Source organism: Anopheles cruzii, chromosome 2 (genome assembly GCF_943734635.1).
Source record: "Anopheles cruzii chromosome 2, idAnoCruzAS_RS32_06, whole genome shotgun sequence".
In the NCBI taxonomy this organism is placed as follows: Eukaryota; Metazoa; Arthropoda; class Insecta; order Diptera; family Culicidae; genus Anopheles; species Anopheles cruzii.
Genome location: NC_069144.1, coordinates 58,353,662 through 58,373,629, shown reverse-complemented (window position 1 = coordinate 58,373,629; position 19,968 = coordinate 58,353,662). Strand labels below are relative to the sequence as shown.

At 58.6% G+C, this 19,968-nt stretch overlaps 1 protein-coding gene across 1 annotated transcript; it reads right to left on the bottom strand.

The window, feature by feature from the left end:
- Positions 1–874: 874 nt before the first annotated feature.
- Positions 875–11,805, bottom strand: LOC128267095 (uncharacterized). The gene is made up of 6 exons (XM_053003885.1): positions 7,816–11,805; positions 6,695–7,767; positions 2,359–6,652; positions 1,897–2,284; positions 1,158–1,828; positions 875–1,081 (listed from the first exon to the last, which is right to left on the bottom strand). Exons 1-6 carry the CDS (start codon positions 11,803–11,805, stop codon positions 875–877), a joined length of 10,623 nt encoding a protein of 3,540 aa, XP_052859845.1.
- Between the last annotated feature and the right edge of the window lie 8,163 nt (positions 11,806–19,968).

Genomic DNA, 19,968 nt, shown 5'->3' with positions numbered 1-19,968 from the left:
TTGGTGCACCACACCAGCACCAACCGTGGGAATTGAATAAATACACCGTACACTAAACTCACCACTACTAAAAGTAACGAATTAAAAATACTACCAATTGACAAACTTAAAGACCGCGTCGTGCGCGTGTGTGAGTGTTTGCTGGGGATCGCTGGAATAAATAAGGACATCAGTGTGCCCGTGCTGCGGCGCTGCTACGGATTTCGCTACGGAGTCTACAGTTCCGAAGCCCGAAAGCCGATTCCCCTTTGCCTACCCGACACCAACCGAAGGACTTCTTGGGACGGCGTGATTGCGCTGATCGCGCACAGATAAACTTTAATCACACACATACACACACGCGGGGTGTAAAGTGAAAAAAAACGTATGCACATATCAACTACAGCACGCATCTAGCTCTGGTCACCTTCGCCGTCGGAACAAATCATTCATTCGGATACACTGTGATGAAACCTCTCGCGCGCATTACAGGCCGCGGTGGCGCTTATTTTCTTTAAAAAATAAATTATCTCCTACCTTTGTTCTAACTCTCTCTCTCTCCCTCTCTCTCTTTCTCTTCATTTTCTCTATAAATCTATACAATATCATAGGCGCTCAAGATAGTGCGCTCTTATCACGCGACACTTTCGTGATGTATCTCTGTGTGTGTGTTCGTATGAAAGTCTACACGCTGACCACTGGCGGAAACACTTTTTTCCGGTCTCCTCAGTTCAGTCTTCCATCCATCCATCCATTACAACCAACAACAAAACGGTCCATTCGCTCGCTTACTACAATACTACGCTCTCCACCGCCTACTGTTGCAGGCGTTCTGCTCATTTCCGTGTAAGGCAAATTCATCATCCAAGGGTCGCCGCCGCCGGGCCGTTGCTAACTAGATGCGCGTCACGACACTTTGCACCTGCAGCAGGCTGCGCACGCTTTCGTTGTACTTCACCAGCACCACCTTGGAGGCGTGAATGTTGAGCTTCTCGCCGGCGCACAGCAGCTGCAGGCAGTTGGCCCGCGCTAGGAACTCCTCGATCTTCATCTCCCGGATCAGATCGCGCTGGCTCGTCTGGGGCGTAGTGTTGGGACAGATCTGCGAATCGAATCGACACCAAAGCTCAAAGTCAGTCGCCTAGAAACGTCACACACCACGCCTCGCGCTACGTTACCTGTTTCAGTACGGCCTCCTTCGATTTGAACTTGAGGAAGGTGCACAGATCGCTCATCAGCATCCACCGTTCGTTGTTTTCGTCCTTCAGCACGTACAGTGGCGGCAGTGGACGATCCGCTTCCTCGTACTCGAACATCAGGTCGTCGTCCTCCTCTTCCTCCTCCTCCTCGTCACCATCGTGGCGATCCAGATCATCGACACCAGCGACCGGTTGCTCGGAATGCGCTCCTCGACTCGGCACCACCTTCGCTTTGGTGGCCACTTTGGCGCCGCTCCCGTTCACCAGCAACACCGCAGCGGTGGCCTCCTCCTTCAAGCGTGGTTCACGCTTGATTTTCCCGTTTCGCAGCCCACCACCATCCGTCTTGTCCGCCACGACGGCGACGGTGACATCATTCTTTCTGCCGGGTTCCTGCTCCGGGACAACCATCTCCTCCTCGTCTAGCCCATTCACTGTCGCTTCATAGTGCACCAGGTTCGAGTTGGAATCGCACCGCCCGCTGCCCGGCGCTTCCGTCCCATCACCGATCACCGATGAGGGACCGTGGCTGCTGCTGCGATCGCTCGTGTTGAGCGATATCGGTCCGTTCGTTTCCGTCGTTCCGGCGCTTCCTTCACCACCGCTCGGTGGAATGTCCGCGAACACGTTGCACCCACTCTCTTCTGGATCTGCAAATTAACAAGCGGCGGGCGTCAATGGGTTGGCCACCTAGCTGAAATAATCTCCCTAGCCTTACCATGTATCTTCCAAGGGCCGTCAAACTTCCAGCCAGCTTTGTTCGGTGCCACACTCTGCACGTCGGCCAGATGGTCGTCCAGGAAGAGGCGCATGTCGTCGCTTTCGGCCAGCTCGGTCGGCCGAAGCCCGGCGTACGTGGTCAGCAGCGGATCGGCACCGAACGCCAGCAGCAGGCGCACGATTTCCACGAACGAGTTCTCCACCGCCTCGTGCAGTGGCCGCATACCGGACGGGGCCGACTCCGAGTGGCTCGCTCCGTACTGCAGCAGGTAGTGCGCGATGTCCAGGTGGCCTTTGGCGCACGCCTCGTGCAGTGGCGTGTAGCCCGCGTTGTCCTTCAGATCCGGGTCCATCTCGAGCCGCTCCAGACAGTACACGATCACGTCCTACAAAACGTTCGACTCTATATTAGCAACAGATTCGGTGGGAGGTAGTTTCCGGGTGGGCGTCAGATACCTACCGTGTAGCCCAGGCGGGCGGCCTTGTGCATCACGCTCTCGCCGACGCCCTTGTTCAGCACCCAGCTGCGGATTTCCTTGCTGATGTGCGTCTCGTCCTTCACCTCCAGCGCCTCGAAGGCGGGCACCTTCTTCCGACTCATGACCACCGTGGCGTCGTGGCCCCCGAGCTCCCCATTCAAACCACCGGCCGCCGAGGCCGCCATAGCCGCGGCCACTGCCGCCGCCGCCGCTTGGTGGTGTGAAGTGGGCTTCTTCTTCTTGCGAATGTAATCAAACCCCGAACTGCCCTTCCGGCGGGACGGACGATGGCGGCCACGGCGGTTGCGTTTCTGTTCCGTGCCGACCGCTGGAGCGGCTGGCGGTGCTGGTGGTGCTGGTGGTGGTGGCACGGGAGTCCCAAGGTCACGTTCCGATGCGATCGACGGAGTGTCCCGTTCCGAGTCCTTCATCCGCACGCTGCTACTATCCTCGTCACCATCGTCCTCCTCTTCTTCTTCCTCCCCGCCGTCGTCCTCTTCTTCATCCTCGATCGGTTCCTGCTTCACCGTCGCCGCTGTAGCCACTCCACCACCGTCCAGTTCACCGACGATCTTGTCCACGTTCCTCATCAGCTCGTTGTACGTCTCATCGTAGCTGCCACCGAGCGGCGGGGCCGACTGCGGTCGCTCCTCGTCGCCCCCAAACACCTCGCGGATGATCTCCTTGCTCTGCATCGCCTTCTGCTCGGTGCGGGTCCGCGACTTAAGGATGGCCGTGTCGAACAGGGACTTTTTCTTCTTGTTCTTCGCGAACAGGGACTCCGATTCGGCCCCCGGCGTCGGCAGGAGCTCGAACTCAGTTTTCGGCTTCGCACCTCCCAAAACCACCACCTCGTTGTTGTTGTTATTGGTCAGTGGGTTCGATTTCTTCGCTCCCGATCCGCCGCCACTGGCCCCTCCTTTCGGGCGACCTCCTGTTGAGGTGGCCACCAAGGAACCCTTGCCCTGCTGCATCATCGTCGCCAGGCAGCGCCGATGCAGCAGCTCGATGATCGAGCTAAACTTTTTGCTGTTGCTGCTGGCGGTCGGTAGCGCTACCGGTAGTGTGGCCGGTGGTGGTGGTGGCCGTGGCCGGTGCTGCTGCTTCGTGACCGCTTTCATCTTGACCTGGTTCTGGTTTTGCTTTTTCACGACCTCGCGCTGGTTTAGCTTCTTCACGATCTCCGAGAACGTCTCCGAACCGTCGCTGTGGTGCGGTGAATCCAGATCGGGCAGCGAGGTGGAGATCCGGTGCATGTAGAGGCCCCCGTCGATCGTGATCAGCTCCGGTGGGACCTTGAGCGAGCGTTTGTACTCGTACAGCTCCTTCTCCCAGCCCGGGTAGAAGTGATCCGGCCGATCGGGTTCCGCCGCCGGTGGCGGCGGCACCGTCACCGCAGGACCTACGCCCTCTTTCACCGACTTCTTCCGCTGGGGCGTTTGACCGGCTTGCGGCTTCTGGCCACTGGCGCTCTTCTGGCTGACCGTACTGGCTCGCCGAGACCCGCGCGGTGGACTCACTGTCGACGTCGACGCCGCGGCCGCCACCGGCTTCCCTTTGCGCGATCGTAGCCGCGGACCACCGTCGCCGGTCTGCTCCTCGCCACTCTCCCCGGCGATCGATTCGGCCGCCGAGGAGTTAGCCAGGACGTTTTTTGGCACCGCAGAAGTAGAAGACGTGGTGGTGGTGGTGGCAGTGGAGATGGTGTTTTGGGTGTTGGTACGGGACCGTTTGCGCTTGGCCGCCCCCAGCGGATCCGAGTCCGTCTCGTGAGGGCGCTTTTTCTTCTTCACTCCGGCGGCACTGGCATCCTTCTTGGCAGGCCGCCCCCGGGTGGAGGTGCAGTTCTCGACGATCTTATCGTTGCGCAGGACCTTGCTGTTGGTGCGGCGCCGTTCCGCTTCCCGTTTACTGCGCGAACGGGTCATCGTCTCGCGATCCTCCTTCTCGGAGTCGGACGACGACGAGGCCGAGGACGACGATGCGGACGACGAGGACGACGAGCCGGAAGTCGACCCGGACCCGGAGCTGGACGATGAGCTGGAGGACGACTTCGACTGCTTTGACGAGCGCGGTGGCCTCCCAACGACCCGCCGGCCGCCGCCCATCACGACGCCTTTCGTCTGCTCCGGGTGAGCCTTGCCTCCTCCACTGCCACTGGACGGTGGTTCTTTGCCTCCTCCATCGGCACGCTTCTTACCGGAGGCCGACGTCCCCTGCGCCGGTGTGTCACTTTTGGCGGTGGCCAGTGCCCCGCCGCCCGCTCGCAGTCCCTTCGATTCCGTGTCATCATCCGAACTGAGGTCACTGTTGGGGTTCGCATCCTGCCGCAGCGGTCCACTCTGGCACCGTGCTGGCCCTGGTTGCCGGGCGGAGCCCCCCTTCGGTCCCCTACCCGTGCCCCGGGGTCGTCCTCTTGGCCGCGCAGCCGGCCCGGCGGGTTGCGGTTCCTGCGCTTTCTTCGCCACTTCACCATCCGAGGACGAGGAGCTCCCCGAGGAGGACGATGAGGACGGGAGTGATCCGGACCGTAGCCGGCGCTTCGGACGCCTTCCGGGGCGGCCACCACCCCCTTCGATGCGAGGCCGCTTCCCGGCCTTCTCGTCTTCGGCCCCGTCCGCCGTCACGTCGCCGTCGGATCCGGAGCGAACCGCGGGCACGACGGTAGCCCTCTGGCGCAGCTTGCGCACCCTGGCCCGCAGCCGGCGCCTCCGCCGGTCAGCGGCGGCTGGCGATGCGCCCTCCCCGTCCGAGCTGCTCGGACTGCCCAGCTTCGCTTCGTGCTTCTGTTCCGACTGCAGCCGCTGCTTCTCGCGCAGATTGCGCACGATCTTCTCCGTCAGCCGCTCGGCCTCCTCCTGGCCCGCGGCCGGTGGTTGCGATTGCTGCCGCCGGAGCAGGAGGAGCGGTTTGTCTTCATCGCTCGAACTGGGACTCCCTGGACTGGGCGCCTTCGCGATCAGTGGGGTGCGGGCCGAGTGCAGGACATCGCGCGGGACGGTCGACAGATCGCCGGTAGTTGCCGTCTCGTCTCCGGCCGCCTTGATCAGTGAGTCCTCGGCGGGCTGCGGTCCCCGTTGAGCCGACTGTTTCCGCCGGCCTCGCTTCTTGCCCGTCTGCAGCTGCTCGACAAACTCGTTGCAGGCGCTGCCCCAGTCCAGGATGTCGAGTGCCGACGCCCCGTCCAGGTCACCCGTCGGTCGCACGACGGTGGTCGGCTCCGGGTCACCTCCGGGCTCCGGCGCGGGACTCGGAACACGCCCGATCGGCGTCGGAGTCGGGGTCGGGACGGCAGGTGTCGGTGGGAGCGGTGTGTAGCCCTTCAGTTCGCCCTTCGTCCGGAACCGGGACGCCGGAGAGGACGCGGAGGTGGGCGAAACGACGCTACCGACGGCGGGACCACTTTCGGGGCCTTTCGTCGCGCCGTTAAGGACGATCGCCGACCCACGCTGCTGCTGCTGCTGGGGTGACTGGGAGTGGTGCTGATGGAACTGAGGTTGAAGATGATGATCCTCTTCCGGGGGTTGCTTCCGCAGCTGGCTGATGCGCTGCTTCTCGTACTCCTTCAGCTCGAGGCTGGTCCGCAACTTCGAGATCACCGACTGATCGGCTCCCCGGTGCGGTGGTGGAGACGGCCCATGGTTGGCCATGGGTGGACCCACTGCCGCCGGGTAGTGATGCGGCGGTGGAGGTCCTTCCGGTGCGATCGTCTTGGGTGGACCGTAACGGACGGCAGTGCCGACGTCCAGGTGAAGCAAATCGCCCGCCGGCGGCGGCGGCCCCCCCTTGGCGGGGTAGTAGGCGAAGGACGGTGCCGGCCGCTCGGTGGTGGCCAGGGTCGTGTAGGGGGCCGAGGATCCACCGCGCAGGTGCGCCTGGGCGTGATGGTAAACGACCAGCGGTTCCTCGGAACGTCCCTTCGGAACGGGCGCTGGTGGCGGTGGCAGTGGAAACGGTGGCAGTTGGTGGTACCGGATGTCTGGCACAGGCCCCGGATAGTGATGGGGCGGGGCTGTCGGGGCCACCGGTGGAGCTTGGTGCTGATGGTGCAGATAGTTGGTCGTGATCACCGACGGGTGTATCGTCGCCACGGAACCCGATTCCGGGGGCCGTTTGCTACCGGAAGCGGCGGCGAAGGAATAGTGACCCTCCGGAGGCCCGTAACCGGACGAGGAGGAGGTGGCCGGGCCCGAGGTCGAGGTCTGTGGTGATTGATAGAGCACCGGAGCGCCGCCCTGTTGCAGGTATCCGGATCGGTGGTAGCCCTCGTAGTAACTGGCGGCTGGTGGTGGTGGTGCTGTGGCCTGGGGCCCCGGCCCCGGCTGCGGCTGCGGATGCGGATACTCCTCATACTTGGCCACCTTGGCCGGGCTGGGCACCGTCCCCACGGCAGCGGCGTTGGCCGTCGATGCGATCAGCGGGGCCGACCGGGCTGCCTCGGCAGCTGCCGCAGCCGCGGCAGCTGCCGCCGCCGCCCGCTTCTTGGGGACCATGTTCTGGGGCAACCGGGACGGGAACTTGCCCGACTGCAGGTCCGCCATCACGTCCGAAGACGGGGACGTCTGCTTCCGCAGCATACTCTCCACGAACTTGCGATCGGCGATCCGGGCATCATCCGGGCCGCGGGCTGCGGGCGGCGCCGCCGTCTGCGGACGGCCCGTTGAGGCCACTCCCGTCACGATACTGCCCCCACCGCCACCTACGGGGGGTTTCGCACTGGCCGATGACGACGGCGGGTAGTAGACGCTTTTGGTTCCGGCGACCGCTGGTGGCGCCGGTTGAGCGACGGCCTCCGATAGACCGCCAGGTTTGCCGGCTGCACCCGGATACGGCTGATGTGGGGGGGCCACCAGCAGGAGCGGCCCTCCGACCGCCCGGTAGTTCGCTGACATGTACGCGTCCGTCCGCTTGTCGTACCCGGGCGGGATCGCCGGGCTGATGACGGACACGTGGCGTGGCGGTGCCGAAGGCACCGGCGGCACCGGTTCCGCTGGCCTACTACCTCCCGTCGGTCCCGTTGCGTGCGGAATGTGCTTCTTAAAGTTGGGACTAAAGTCCAGCTTCGGGGGGAGCAGCTCCGCCCGGGAGCCACCGCCGCCACCGGTGCTGCTGTTGCTACCGCTGCTTCCGTAGTCATCGCACCCGCCCGTCGAATCCGCCTTCGTCTTGACCGTTTTTACCGACAGATCGAGCGGAGATTCCCGCTTCGCCGGTACAATCACCCCAGCGCCACCACCCGTTGGGGTAGTTTCCGAGGGACGTGGCGGTGGCACCGAGCTGGAAGTCCCGGCGGCCGGGGCGGCTGCCGGTGGGGCCGTGGCAATGACCCTCACGGGAATGTTTTTACTTCCCGATGATGCCGCCGCGGGAGTTGCCACCGGTGGCGGTGCCGGTGGTGGAACCGTCGGCGGCGCCGTCGCCGGTGCAACGGACGGCACCGGATAGTAACTCGCGGCCACGCGGGATGGCGCCGCGGCGCTGTGGTGATACGGGGCGGCCTTCGGTCCGGGTCCACCCGGACCTCCGTAGCCTCCCGATCCTGGTGTTGCAGCGGGTGCCGTCCCCGAACGATCGTACGCATTGTTGATCACCGACTGGTGGTGGTGGTGATGGTTTGCAGGGGAATAGGTCGTAATGGCCGCCGGGTAGCCACCCGGGTACGGGTACGAAACCGACGACAATGAAGATGCCACCGGATACGGGGGCCCGGTGGTGGTTGGGGTCGGTGCGCTCGCCACCTTCGGTGGCCCGTGGGGCTTCTGATGGTGGTGAGGCGGCGGTTGCTGCGGATGATACGGCGCCAGACTGGACTCCGGCGGCGATCCGTAGCGTTGATGGTGCGGCGGCGGAGCACCAGGAGGGGCTGCGATCGGAGACGGATCCCGCGACGGTGGTCCAGGATGAGTCGGACCCTTCCGAACGTGCGGGGATGGTGGGTGATGCGGTGACGGACCTGGCGATGGCGTCGACACCGGCGACGGTGTCTGATGATGGGGAGGCGCTCCTGTCCCGGTCGCCATGTGATAGTACGCCGGATGGTGCTGCTGATACGGATCGTAACCGTAAACTTTCGGCGGGGCAGCCGGCGGTGCGGGACGCCGGGTGGCCGCAGCCTGAGCCTGGGCTTGCTGCTGTTCCGCCGCCTTCTGCTGGTGCGCCTGGCAGACCTCTGCAAACTTTTGCTCCATGTTGTAGTCCAACCCCTTGTAGGCCTTCTGGCCGTAGCTGATTGCCGTCGTCACCTCGCGATCACTGTCCGCCGGGTACGGGGCCCGTAGGGGACCGTATGCGGCGGCAGGGGCGTAACTCGATCCGGACACCGGGCTCGGTGAGCTGTTTCTGTACTGACCGTGCGGATGCGGAGGCAGAGGCTGGTTATGTGACACACCCCGGCCAGACCACGGAGGGTTCGCAGCGGGGGGCCCCTGGCTGGTGGCCGGCGGTGGAGGATGCATCATCCCAGGTGGGGCGACTGGCCGATGCTGCAGCTGCTGCTGGTGCTGCTGCTGGTGATGGTGATAAGGGTACGGATATGCGACCGGATCCGACGGATACGCCGCCGCCGCCGGTCGCTTATGCTGCCGATAGTCCCGGTAAAGGATGTCCTGTGAGTTCTGCAGCATCTGCGCTTCGCCTCGGGCACTTGGGGCCGCCGCCGGCGAGGCCGGTTGCGAAGCGCTGCCACTGCCCGCCGCTCGCTGTTGCCGGACGGTAACGATCGTGGTGCCCTCCTGCAGTAGCTGTTGCTCCTTGTGGTCCAATCGAAACTCCGGGTCCTTCACCTTCGGGAGGCCGCCACCAGCACCGGGTGGTGGTGGACCGATCGGTTCTGGCGGGTAGTACGTCCGGACGTTGTTTACCACGAGTCGCTCCGGTGGCTTCACCCCGTAACAACCCGGTGGCCGTGGTGAGGAAGATGACGAGGAGGACGGTGATGGGTCACGCGAGGGTACCGGGGACGACGATGTGGTCGGCGGTGGTGGGTTCCAGGTTTTTGGAGGGGCCACCGTCGGATGGCCCGGGGACCGGTGGATGACGTGCGCCGTCGGCTCGATGTCCATATCGATCGGGCCCCCTCGCTGCTGCTGCTGGTACAGCGGCGGAGATGGCCGCTTCCGGGGGGCGCCGCCACTCGTGCTCTCGACCCGACCGAGAGCCACCGCCGCCGTCGGAAGCCCTCCGACCGTCGGCGCTGACGGCGGTGGGTTTTTGAGCTGCAGATCCGCTATGTAGTTGCGCTCCTTGATCAGCTGGCTGAACGTGTCCGGTGACACGGTGTACGACGACGGGGCGGACGATGTTGCCGGTGGTGGTGGTGGTGGGGCCGTTGCCGACGGCGGCAGATAGTGATTCGGTGGTGGCTGCGTTGGCTGAAAATGTTTGGCAAATCCTTTCGAAAAGTCCGGATTCGAGATCTTCAGCTCGCTGGTGGTTCGCAGCAGCATCGCCGACGCGGATGTCGTCGGAGGAGGCGGCGGGGCCACCGGTGGTGAACCACCACCCGGACCCGGAACCGGAACGATCCGGCTAAAGTCGGGTGTCTTCATGTGAAGCTGCGTCAGACTCTTGGTCGTCGTCGTCACGGTGGCGGTGCTGCTGCTGGTTGGGGCTCCGGCCGTCGTCGGGGTCGGGGCCACCGCCAGCCCCTGCTTCGAAAAGTCCGGAATACTGGCGTAGTACTGCGGTTTGCGTGCCTTCATCGGCAGGTGGTCACCACCGGGAGGAGGCGCCGGTAGCTTCGGTTCCGTGGCCATCTCTTCCCGGAAGTCCAACGAACTGTTGCAGCGCACCGGACCCTCACCGGCACTGGACGGAGGACTGCTGCTGTTGCTATCACTCGAGTGGCGTATCCGGCTGCTGTCGGGATCCCCCGCCGCCGCTTCCTTCGTGCTACTGCTGGCCACCTCTTGCACCGTCTCCGGCGCGGCGGCCGGTTGCAGGGCCGGCGGTGTCGTCTTGTTGTGGTCCTCCGTCACCAGCCGCTGCAGACCGGCGGCGGCCGCGGCCGCACTACTTTTCGCTTTGCTCAGCGACGAGGTCGTCGCGAGGGTGGCGCCCTCCCCGTTCGGGCCCTCGGTACCGCTACCCCCGGAAATGATGAGGCTGCTCTTCGCCAACCGCTTCCCACTGTCCTGGAGGCCCTTCAGGAGGGACAGTTTGATCACGCGATCGAGCAGATGACCTCCGTCCACCTTCAGCTCGACCTCATCGTTAGCCACGTCCGTGAACTGGAGCGGGTTGCGCGGAGCGTTCGACGGTGGCAGTGTGTAGTCAGGAAGGGGAGTCCCGGAACCGACCTGCACCGGTTCCTCGGCAGGTCCCGGGTCTGGTTCCGGTGGCGGAACTGCCGGTGGTGCCTCCACATTGGGCGTGATGGTACCGTGGTTGCCTCCCTGCCCTGGACTACCGTCCTCCGTTGGCTCCTTCGGACGCTCTTCCGACGCCGTGCGTCGGTCTATCACATTGTTCGGTTCGCAGCCGTCGTCGGTGGCCGAAGGTTGCTGTCGTCCGGCATCCTGCTGGTCGCCACCATCTTGGTCACTTCGCTTCTCCTGCTTCTCGTCTATCACAGCCGCTGCTGGTGGTGGTGGTGGTGATCGGGTTGATCGTTGCCCTGCACGATCACCGTCATCGGTGGTGGTGGTGGTTGAGGCATTCGCCACGTTGTCGGCGTCGTCGTCGTGACTCGTGTCACGAGGCTGAGATTCTCGCGCCGAACTCGCGCCACCATCCGCGTCCGAGGTCGAGGAGTCCACCAGCGGAACATTGGAAGGCGTTGTAGCGACGGCGGCAGAGCTTGCTTGGAACTCGCCGCTTGCTGCCGCCGCTGCTGCTGGTGATGGTTCTTTCAAGGTTCCTCCGCTCTCTGACGCCGTACAGGCGGAAGACGTCGCTAGGGGGGGACCTTCGGATATCCCACGAGACGGACTTGACACCGATTCGGGACTCTCCAGGCCGCCGCCATTGGTGGGCCGCCGTTCGGTCGGAACTGGAGACGTTTCTTCCTCCGGCTCCACAGATGTCGTACTAATTTCCGGCACTTCCGCCGGAGTCGCCTTCGGTGGATCGGCGACAATGGCTGGAGGATCGCTGACACCACCGGCCGGTGACGATGATCGTGCAGAGTCGCCGCCTGTTGCCACGGTCTCGGCCGGAACCCGGACCTCCGATGTGGTGATCTCGGATGTGGTGTCCTCCTGATGAGGACCGACGGCAGGTTCGGTGGTGGATGGCACCGATGGTGCTGCTGTCACCGGTGATGCTGATTTCGGTGGTGGTGATGTTGGTGGTGATGAGGTTGCTTCCGACGGAACTGTGGGCTGTGTTGTGGGCGATTCTCTCCGCTTCTCTTCCATCACTCCTCCGGTGGCCTCCGCCGTCGGGGCTTCTTCCGTTGCGGCCGCTACAGGTCCTTGCGAAGGTTCCATCGCTCATTGGTTAGTAACTGCGGAGAGAGAGAGCGCAACAAACGATCAGCGTTATGGCGAAGACACGAAACAAGACTAAGTATATATAGACTTTTGGATAATATACACTTCTTCAAAGTCTTAGTCTAAGCCTGCGAGTGACTGAGGTCGGAAGTACACGTGTCTCTCCCGGTACAGATCGGTCTTTTAGCTTGGCGTTTGGTTGATCCGATAAAAGGTGAAGGAAGCGTCATGCTCAAAGTCTCTTAAATAATATTACAACAACAATGTCTCAGCCTCAACATCCTCAATCGATACGCTTCCCCAGAAATGTCCATATGACATCCAAGATTAGGAAATACTTTTCCAATAAAAAAAATGTACGAATAAAATGTTCCAGACGAGGCGAACTTCACTGCCTACTAGACACGGCTGCAGTAGCCGCAGCAAGGCTTCATTTACTAGGCCTTAACTTAACTTATTATAAAGTCATACTTGATTACTTTCTTTACGTCTAGTGCACATAACATTCATTGGGTCAAATCGTCCTATTCTAGTAGAGTAAATGACTGGAATCAAGAATGGAAAGTTCCTAGACTGGCGAGCACCGCCCAGTTAAACGTAACATGGACAGTAAGGAGCGTAGAGTTCGAAGGCCAAGGATGCTGCCTTGCGGTACTCCCGACGAGACACGATGAAACATGCGAAATGATCTTTATATAATGTCAGACGAATTTATGTTAATCCTAGACAGTTGAAGGTAATGAAAGGGTACCACAATCCTAGCAATCCATTGCCTCTGTTTTGTATTCGCTCAATCTGGCACAATGAGATTCGAAATTTTGATTGACCACCGATTTTTCAACCGGTCTGCTGCTAGCGTCCTGGTCGATATCATAGAATCAAAGTAAATCGGTCGTAAATAATGCGCCACATAACACAAAACTGTAAATGAAGGGCCCCCTTCCCGATACTGACGAACCTTCACGCGAACAGTGTTGAAAAGGGTCAGTTTTTCCGAACGTCGAATCGATTATCGAGCCTCCCGCGTCGGTCGGGTCACCCAGCGTTATCACTGGATAATCACTGGGGGAAAGCTGCTCAGAGAATCCCACTGATTGATGTTTTCTGCAGCACCCCAGGAAGGTGCCCAGCTTTCTGGAGGGTGTCGATTTGAACTCAGCATGCCCCACCATAAGCCGGGTGCCACCCGGGGGCTATAGACAGTAAGCGCCACACAGAGAGCGTCACACAAGTGTCATCGGCTTGGGATTTTTTATTTCGGAGAGAGGGAGAAAGAGAGAGAGAGCGGTGAAAGTGGCCCCTCGCCGACCGTGTCTCGTGACAGGGTTGTTTTGGTGGGAATGACGACGACGAAATGCGCCCTTCGGCGTATGTCCATGTCCGTGTCCGTGTGTGTATGGAAATGGGATGCAAATTTTGTGCTACCGTGGCGTCGCCTACTATTGTCAGTCGTGTTCGTCGGGGGGAGAAATTGTTGGCGGAACAGCGGTGCGCGCAGCATATTAATAATGTCATGGCGCGCACTTTCGTCGTTCTGATGTGTATGCAGTTGCGGTGCGGTTCACACAATTCAAGTTCACGCGAGCGATTAACGGTCGAAAGGACGCGGGGAGTTCGTCGTAGCAAGATTCCGATTCCGGCGACTGCGGCTGCTTGTTCGCTAAAGTGGACCAGTGGGAAAAGTACAGGTTCGGAGTGGAAGAGACAGCGAGAGCGAGAGAGAGAGGGAGATAGATGTCATGGCAATGAAGCATGGCAATAAAATATGGCTCAAAACTGCGGCGGCTGCCGACTGCAAAAGGTTGCAGACGCCGACAACAAGGGCCACCCCATATGCAAACGAACAGTACATTATGTGCGTTCCCCCCTTTGCGCCTAAAAGGGACACCAGCCCGGGGAGAGCGTTGTGGTGTGACAATAGCAAAGCACACACCACACATAAGTATAATCGTGGCGCATCGCAACAGGCATAAAATATTAAAGAGGAGAGCGAAACAAACCGGCCAACTTAAAGCGGGCCGGAATGGAGGAGAAGAAGCAATGGAAAGAGAATATTTAGGTCAACGACCTTGACCACCGTGTGCGCACATCATTATGCTTGCGTTTGGTAACAGCCCCTCCCCGTCTACGTCTCGCTCGCTAATTTACACCCCTTTTACCACACTCATTGACATTCGGGCACTTACGAGCACTTTTGCATTCGAGCACGAGCATCTTCTTCGATCGTTTACAACGATCGATTTTTGACAGCGCGTGCTACTAAAACAGCCGCCAGCCGATTGATTGAGCTCGATTTTGTCGATCAACGCACACACATGCACAGACAGACGACACGACGACGCGGTGCGGTGGCAACCCACGGCCACGAGACCCCGGCACCGAGGCCACACAACACAGGCAGCAGGGCATCAGGTGAGCAAAAACTGGTGGCGGTTGCGCCCAGGAGCAGCAAGGTATGATTATTTTTATGACTACTGCTGACGAATGGCGGCGGCGGCGGCGGCAAGAGTTACGAGGGTAGTAGTAGCAGCCGACCCCACCACCAGCAATTTGCATTGCAAATGATGCACCGAGCTGATACCGTCTCGCGCGCGGTCTCGAAAGTGAGGTTACGAGTGGATGCTGATGACAGTAGTGAGCAGCGCGAGCAAATGAGTCGAGGCTGCCATCTCTTACTCATGGAAATAGCGAGCGAGAGATATGTTTTGATAAATTGCTGCCGGTGGCCATTCCGTTGACACATCAATCCGCCTGCGCCTTTCATCGATCATTCGCCGGTTCGGATGCTGCCCATCACAGCCAGCAAGGTGCGGAACTATCGAGCACAGAGAGTTTACAAAGTTGCCGACACGTACGTACGCGTGGAGAAGGATTTGACAGCAAACAAAACCCCTGGTGCTAAGAGCGGCGCGTACATTGTTTTACCTTGAACTCAAACTGAAACCTGCCCCTCGGCCCCCAGACTTGTGGGGACATTGGGCTCCCGAGTTGCGAGTCCGTGAAATAAAAAAAAACAGGATAATTTGTAAAGAGGCAGATAGAAAAAAAATATCCCGTCCCGTTGAATGTTCTGTGCCGGTCCCATATGCAAAACGTAGGACGCCAACACGCCACCAGCCCAGTTACGATCTCTCAGGGGACACACGCATACACACATTCTTTTCTTATTGACATTTCCTATACGTAGCCCACACGTATCCATATCCGTGGCACGCACAGCACGTGCTTTGTATAAATTTAGTCAAGCAAAAACGGTTAAGGGCGGTTAGTTTTAATTTCAAAGCAGAGATAATACTCAGCTCAGTAATAATACTTTAATGCGCTCAAGCAAACCACAGCCTGCTTTGTTTACAAATTGCAAGATCTTTTGACGTTTGCCAATCGGTTCCTCTCGGACGCAACTAAGATTGCTTCGTCAGTTTTGGACAGAGTCCTTCAGATGCGTATGTGAGTTGTGTAAGCGTCTCGACACGAGATGTGATCGGAATAGTTTCATCAGATTGTAGAATGACCTGTTGGCTTCCCTAGCACCCTACCATGCCTCAGCAATGTCGTTGTCAGTGCTAACCTTTGACCCTAGATAGGTGGAGGTCGAGACTTCTAACCGTCTGGCAGCTATTACTACGTCACCCCCACGTATGCTCTTCGGAGTGATTGGTAGGGCTGCTACCATGAATTTGGAACTTTTTGCGTTTATCTCCAAACCAAGATTGTCCGCAGATTAGTCTAGACTAGAAACTAGTCATGGTCTCATACAATTTTACTCTGGCTATGCTACGTTCCTACCTCAATATGGTGCGAAAAATCAAATCTCTTGAAATGGCGCTTTGAATATTGTCGTTCTTCGGTTTGTTCTTAATGTACTTAATGTAATAAAACTTGTTTCTCCCACTTCTCGAGCAGCAAAAAGCGGTCGAGAGAAAATAAAACGAATATGTTCTGTGTGTGGCGTAAGAATTTTCCACGGGTTTTCGCTACGGCCGCCGCGGGCACGATCAGGGCTCCGCACCGAGGATCCACCTGTTGCGCGACGGCATCGTGGACCCTGTTCCTACTCTCAGGCCCCATTATGATTCTACCCCGCTTCGCACCAACTCTTTATTTCCATTACATTTCCTTCGTTCTGGTTTCGCCACAGTTCCGGTTCCCATTCCTCACAGCCAGTCCGCACTGCAAACCGGTACTTTTCGAACCGCGGAGAAGCAAACGGACAACACGGACAGCGGACGAGAAGAGGCGAAGAAACAACCGTTCCCCCAACCGAACGGATTGCGCCGCGTACGCCGTGGTGTTATGGTGGTGGCCCCTCCATCACATCATGATGCTGGCTGGCTGGCTGGCTGGCTGGCTGGCGGGTGCCTCTGGCTCAACAGCCCCCGAGAGAGCCGGCGCGTTTCAAGAATTGTTTTCTTCAAGTGTGTCTGTGTGTTCAGTAGGCCCAGTTTTTTTCGTGGTTTAATTTCATTTCAAAGCTCTCTGCCTCCACGTCGTTCGCACGCACTGCGTGGACATTCCACTCGCTCGTCGTCGCCGCCGTTTGTGTGTCTTTTTTCGGCGACGAGTCCGTGGGGTCGTCCGAATCTCGGGGAGGACTACTTGGCTCTACAAACTCCCAAATTCGTTGCTCAGAAACGAAAGCAAAACTGGCTGGCTGGCTGGCCGCCATCTGGCGGAAGCTAACTGTACTTCTCGCCATCGCGAGAGGGCGAACAGACCCCCCGGCCGGGTGCGGGGTCTTTGGTCGCGGCTCTACTTTTGCACTGCGTTCTGTGTTCGTTTCAAATTCCACACGTGGTGTGCTCTTGAGCGGACGCCTTCGTCGTCGTCGTCGCCAGCCCAAACGTGCTTTGCTCGCTTATCAGAAGCCCCGTATGAGACAATATTTTAGACCTGTGCTCGGTGTGGGGTAGAGTATACTAGCGATAAGAAGTGATTTGTAAGGTCGTTCTCTCTCTCTCGCTCTCTCTTTCTAGGAATCCCGGCGCGTATACTGACCAAAAATACTTTCGTACAAAAGTGGGAACTTCTTGCTTGACCCGCCGTTCGGAATGGTTTCGTTCGAAACACGCGCCCACAGATGGTGTCGATTTTGACTTCATCATCTGGTCCGGGTCCGCCGTCGCGGGCACCTTTCCCTAGGCCCGTCCGCATCCCGCGTCGTCTCATTATTCTGCGCCTCTACCAGAAGAGAAGTGCTTCGTTTTACGTAACACACGGCGCACGAACACGGTTGATTGTATGCTAATACGAGGCCCTCTGCTCGCATAATGACCGCGCGCACGCCGTCGTTGGAATTCCCTGGTCGGTTGCCGTTGGTTTCGGTAGGGTTTGTAATACCATCATCATCTTCACCACACGGCCGGTGGTCGGCTCGAAGTCGTAGAAGCATCACGGTCCGCCTGGAAAGAGAGTACTTTTCTTGTGCCTAAAAATACTGTATTACTGCACGCGCGCACGTGGCACAGCGCTATGGTTTCCCAAAAGTGGGTGAACGAGCGCGAGCAATGTCCCGAGGCTGGTGCCCACCTACAAACGGTGTGTTGTGGATGACGCACTCCGTGACACGACGTGTACCTTCCCTTCGACGACAACGCGCAACAAGCGACGCACGGGGAACGTCGGAGTTTTATTTGGCAATCCCGGAACATGCCGGCCGGTCGGTCGATCGCGCTGTACAAATAACGTGTAGCGTCTTAAAGACGCTGCTAAAACGGTCGTCGGTACCCACGCACCACCCGATCTGGATTGGCAGACTGTAAGTATGGCGAAAACCTACTTCGAGTCCGTTGTCGACGGTTTCGAACAGCATCTGGGCTGGAGGAATCGTTAGTTTCACAGAAATCCCAGATGAATATGTGGCAAAAACCTGAGAGAGAACGGCCCGGCTTACAATGTAAGGTCTGCCCCCTGGGCGAACGAGGTCAAATCGAATCGATCGATCGGTCGGTTGGCGTTTGAAATTGGGCAACAGAGCGCGCCCCTGACAGCTGTCACTTTTCGCCACTGTGTTGGGGATTGCAAACAAGGCATGCTGTGGGGATCAGAAAATCGATGAGTGTGAGTATGCAGTGAGATGAGAAGGCTCACATCTCGAGATGTGAGCTAAGGAAGCCCGTCTCACTGTGGAGCCAGAGCATACCGCTTAAAAGAAAGGATTTTATGCTCATTTTTTCATAGTTAGTACACAAGTAAGTATGGTTATCTTAGCCACGAACCACGCCTGTTCTATTAGTAATCGGACGGTGTTTTTCGTTCCAGTTCCTAAACCAAAGCACAGAGAGAGAGAGCGAACGCCTCACACAAATCGAAACGAAACGAAAACATAAAAAAGATCATAACTTAAACAACGGAACGACGACGACGGCGGCGGCGGCGGCGGCCCCGTCTGATTAAATTCATTCCTCTCTTCTAGGGGTCGTGACCCCAAAAATAGAAAACCACCAAAAATCGATTATTGCAGCGCCGAGGCAGCATAAGTAGGTCACAGCACAACAGGAGCAGCAGCCCCGGACTGGAGGCTCCACCAGCAGCAGCTGATGATAAGTGGCTACGCCGAGAACCACCATCACCGGTGGCGCCGCAGAAGAGTTTAGGATTCAGGATGTGGTCCACCAGCACCACCATTGATGAGATCATTTTTTACTACTGCTCGCCGGTTCTAACTAATAGGCTGATTCCTTCCAAAAGGAACGTGGTGAAAATTTCTTAATCCGTGTGCTCATGTCATGATTCCGTGTGGTTTTTTTCTTCCCAGAGCTTAATCTATTCCACCGGACCCGTCTTCCGTTCCGTTCGCTTGGCATTGGCCATCAAAAAAGTGTTTCAAGTTCAACGTTGTCGATGACATGCGATATGTGGTGGCGCCGCCGTCGGCGATAGAAGCATCGGCCTCGGGGACTGGGGGAGAAAAGAAGCGACAGCAGCAAGCAGGCTGATTCACCACCACGGTCAACAAAAACTGGCTAAATGTCGAGAAAATGAAAAAAAATGTTGAACCCAGTCCGCCAGCCGAAAGCTAGAAGAGTCCTAGAAGAAACGGCGGAACGTCGGGCGTCGGGCGTCTGAGATCGGGTTTCAATTTCGTCCACCAAAATCCTTCATCTCCTTTTCATCCTCTTCGGATACACATTTTGGAAACACATTTTCAACTCGACCTCCCAGACACGTTTGGTGATTCTTCAACGGTTTTTTTTTTTTTTTGTTCTTTGGCGCACCCAAGGATGGAGAGATAACTTTCGTCGACCTTGACCATCAACAGACGGATGGACGGACGGACAGAGCAACCATAGGGCAACTTTCGACACACGGGAGTCCAATCAGAGATTTTATGGCACGCAAAACACGCTAACGAACCCGAGCGCCGTGGCAGACTCCGACTCTCCCTTCAGCGGCTGTGCTGTCTGGTTATCGCCAGTGGCAAAATGATTTTCTTCGCGACCATTTACGAGCCAGGGACAGAGACAGAGAGAGACAGAGAGCAAGAGAATCCGCGATGGGGCAGAAAAATGGATCGTTGTCGTCGTCTTCGCCGCCGTTTGCTGCTTAACGGCTTTTGGGCATTCAGCAAATGGGGAAAGAAAGTCCTCCGAGCGCCCGCGTTGGGGCCGCTGTCATTGATTGAGCCACGTTGCAGCGGATCCGCTTCGCTACAGAGTCTTGAGAGGAGAGCTCCACAATTTCAAAATTATTTGAATACCGGCAATCATCCAGGGGACCATCATCCTTAACACGAACCAAACGGAAAATGGTGCCAATTTTCTCACCTCACCGTCGCGCGCAGGCTGCCCAAATAAATTGCGATCACCACCGACCGATGATCGCGCGGTGGAGGTCATCGACCGTCGTGTGTCATCGACGACGACGACGGTGGAGGCATTTCTGGGGAGGAACAACATGGGACGAAAACAACTGGCGACCGACCCAGAGGGCCTCTTCTGCGTGCCTGCCAGATACGGAGCAGATGGGAAAACAAAAGACCCGGGCGCGGAGGGTTCCCTGAAAATGTGGCACCGCGCCAACCAAAAAAAGGGCAAAAAAACTTTCGCCAATCAACTGGCCGACCCGCGATTGCAATCTGCGCGCGAGCTATTTTTACGCCGCCGCACCGGGATCGGCCGCGCCGTCATTTACGCCGCCGTCTGCTCTGATATGTCTGCTCAG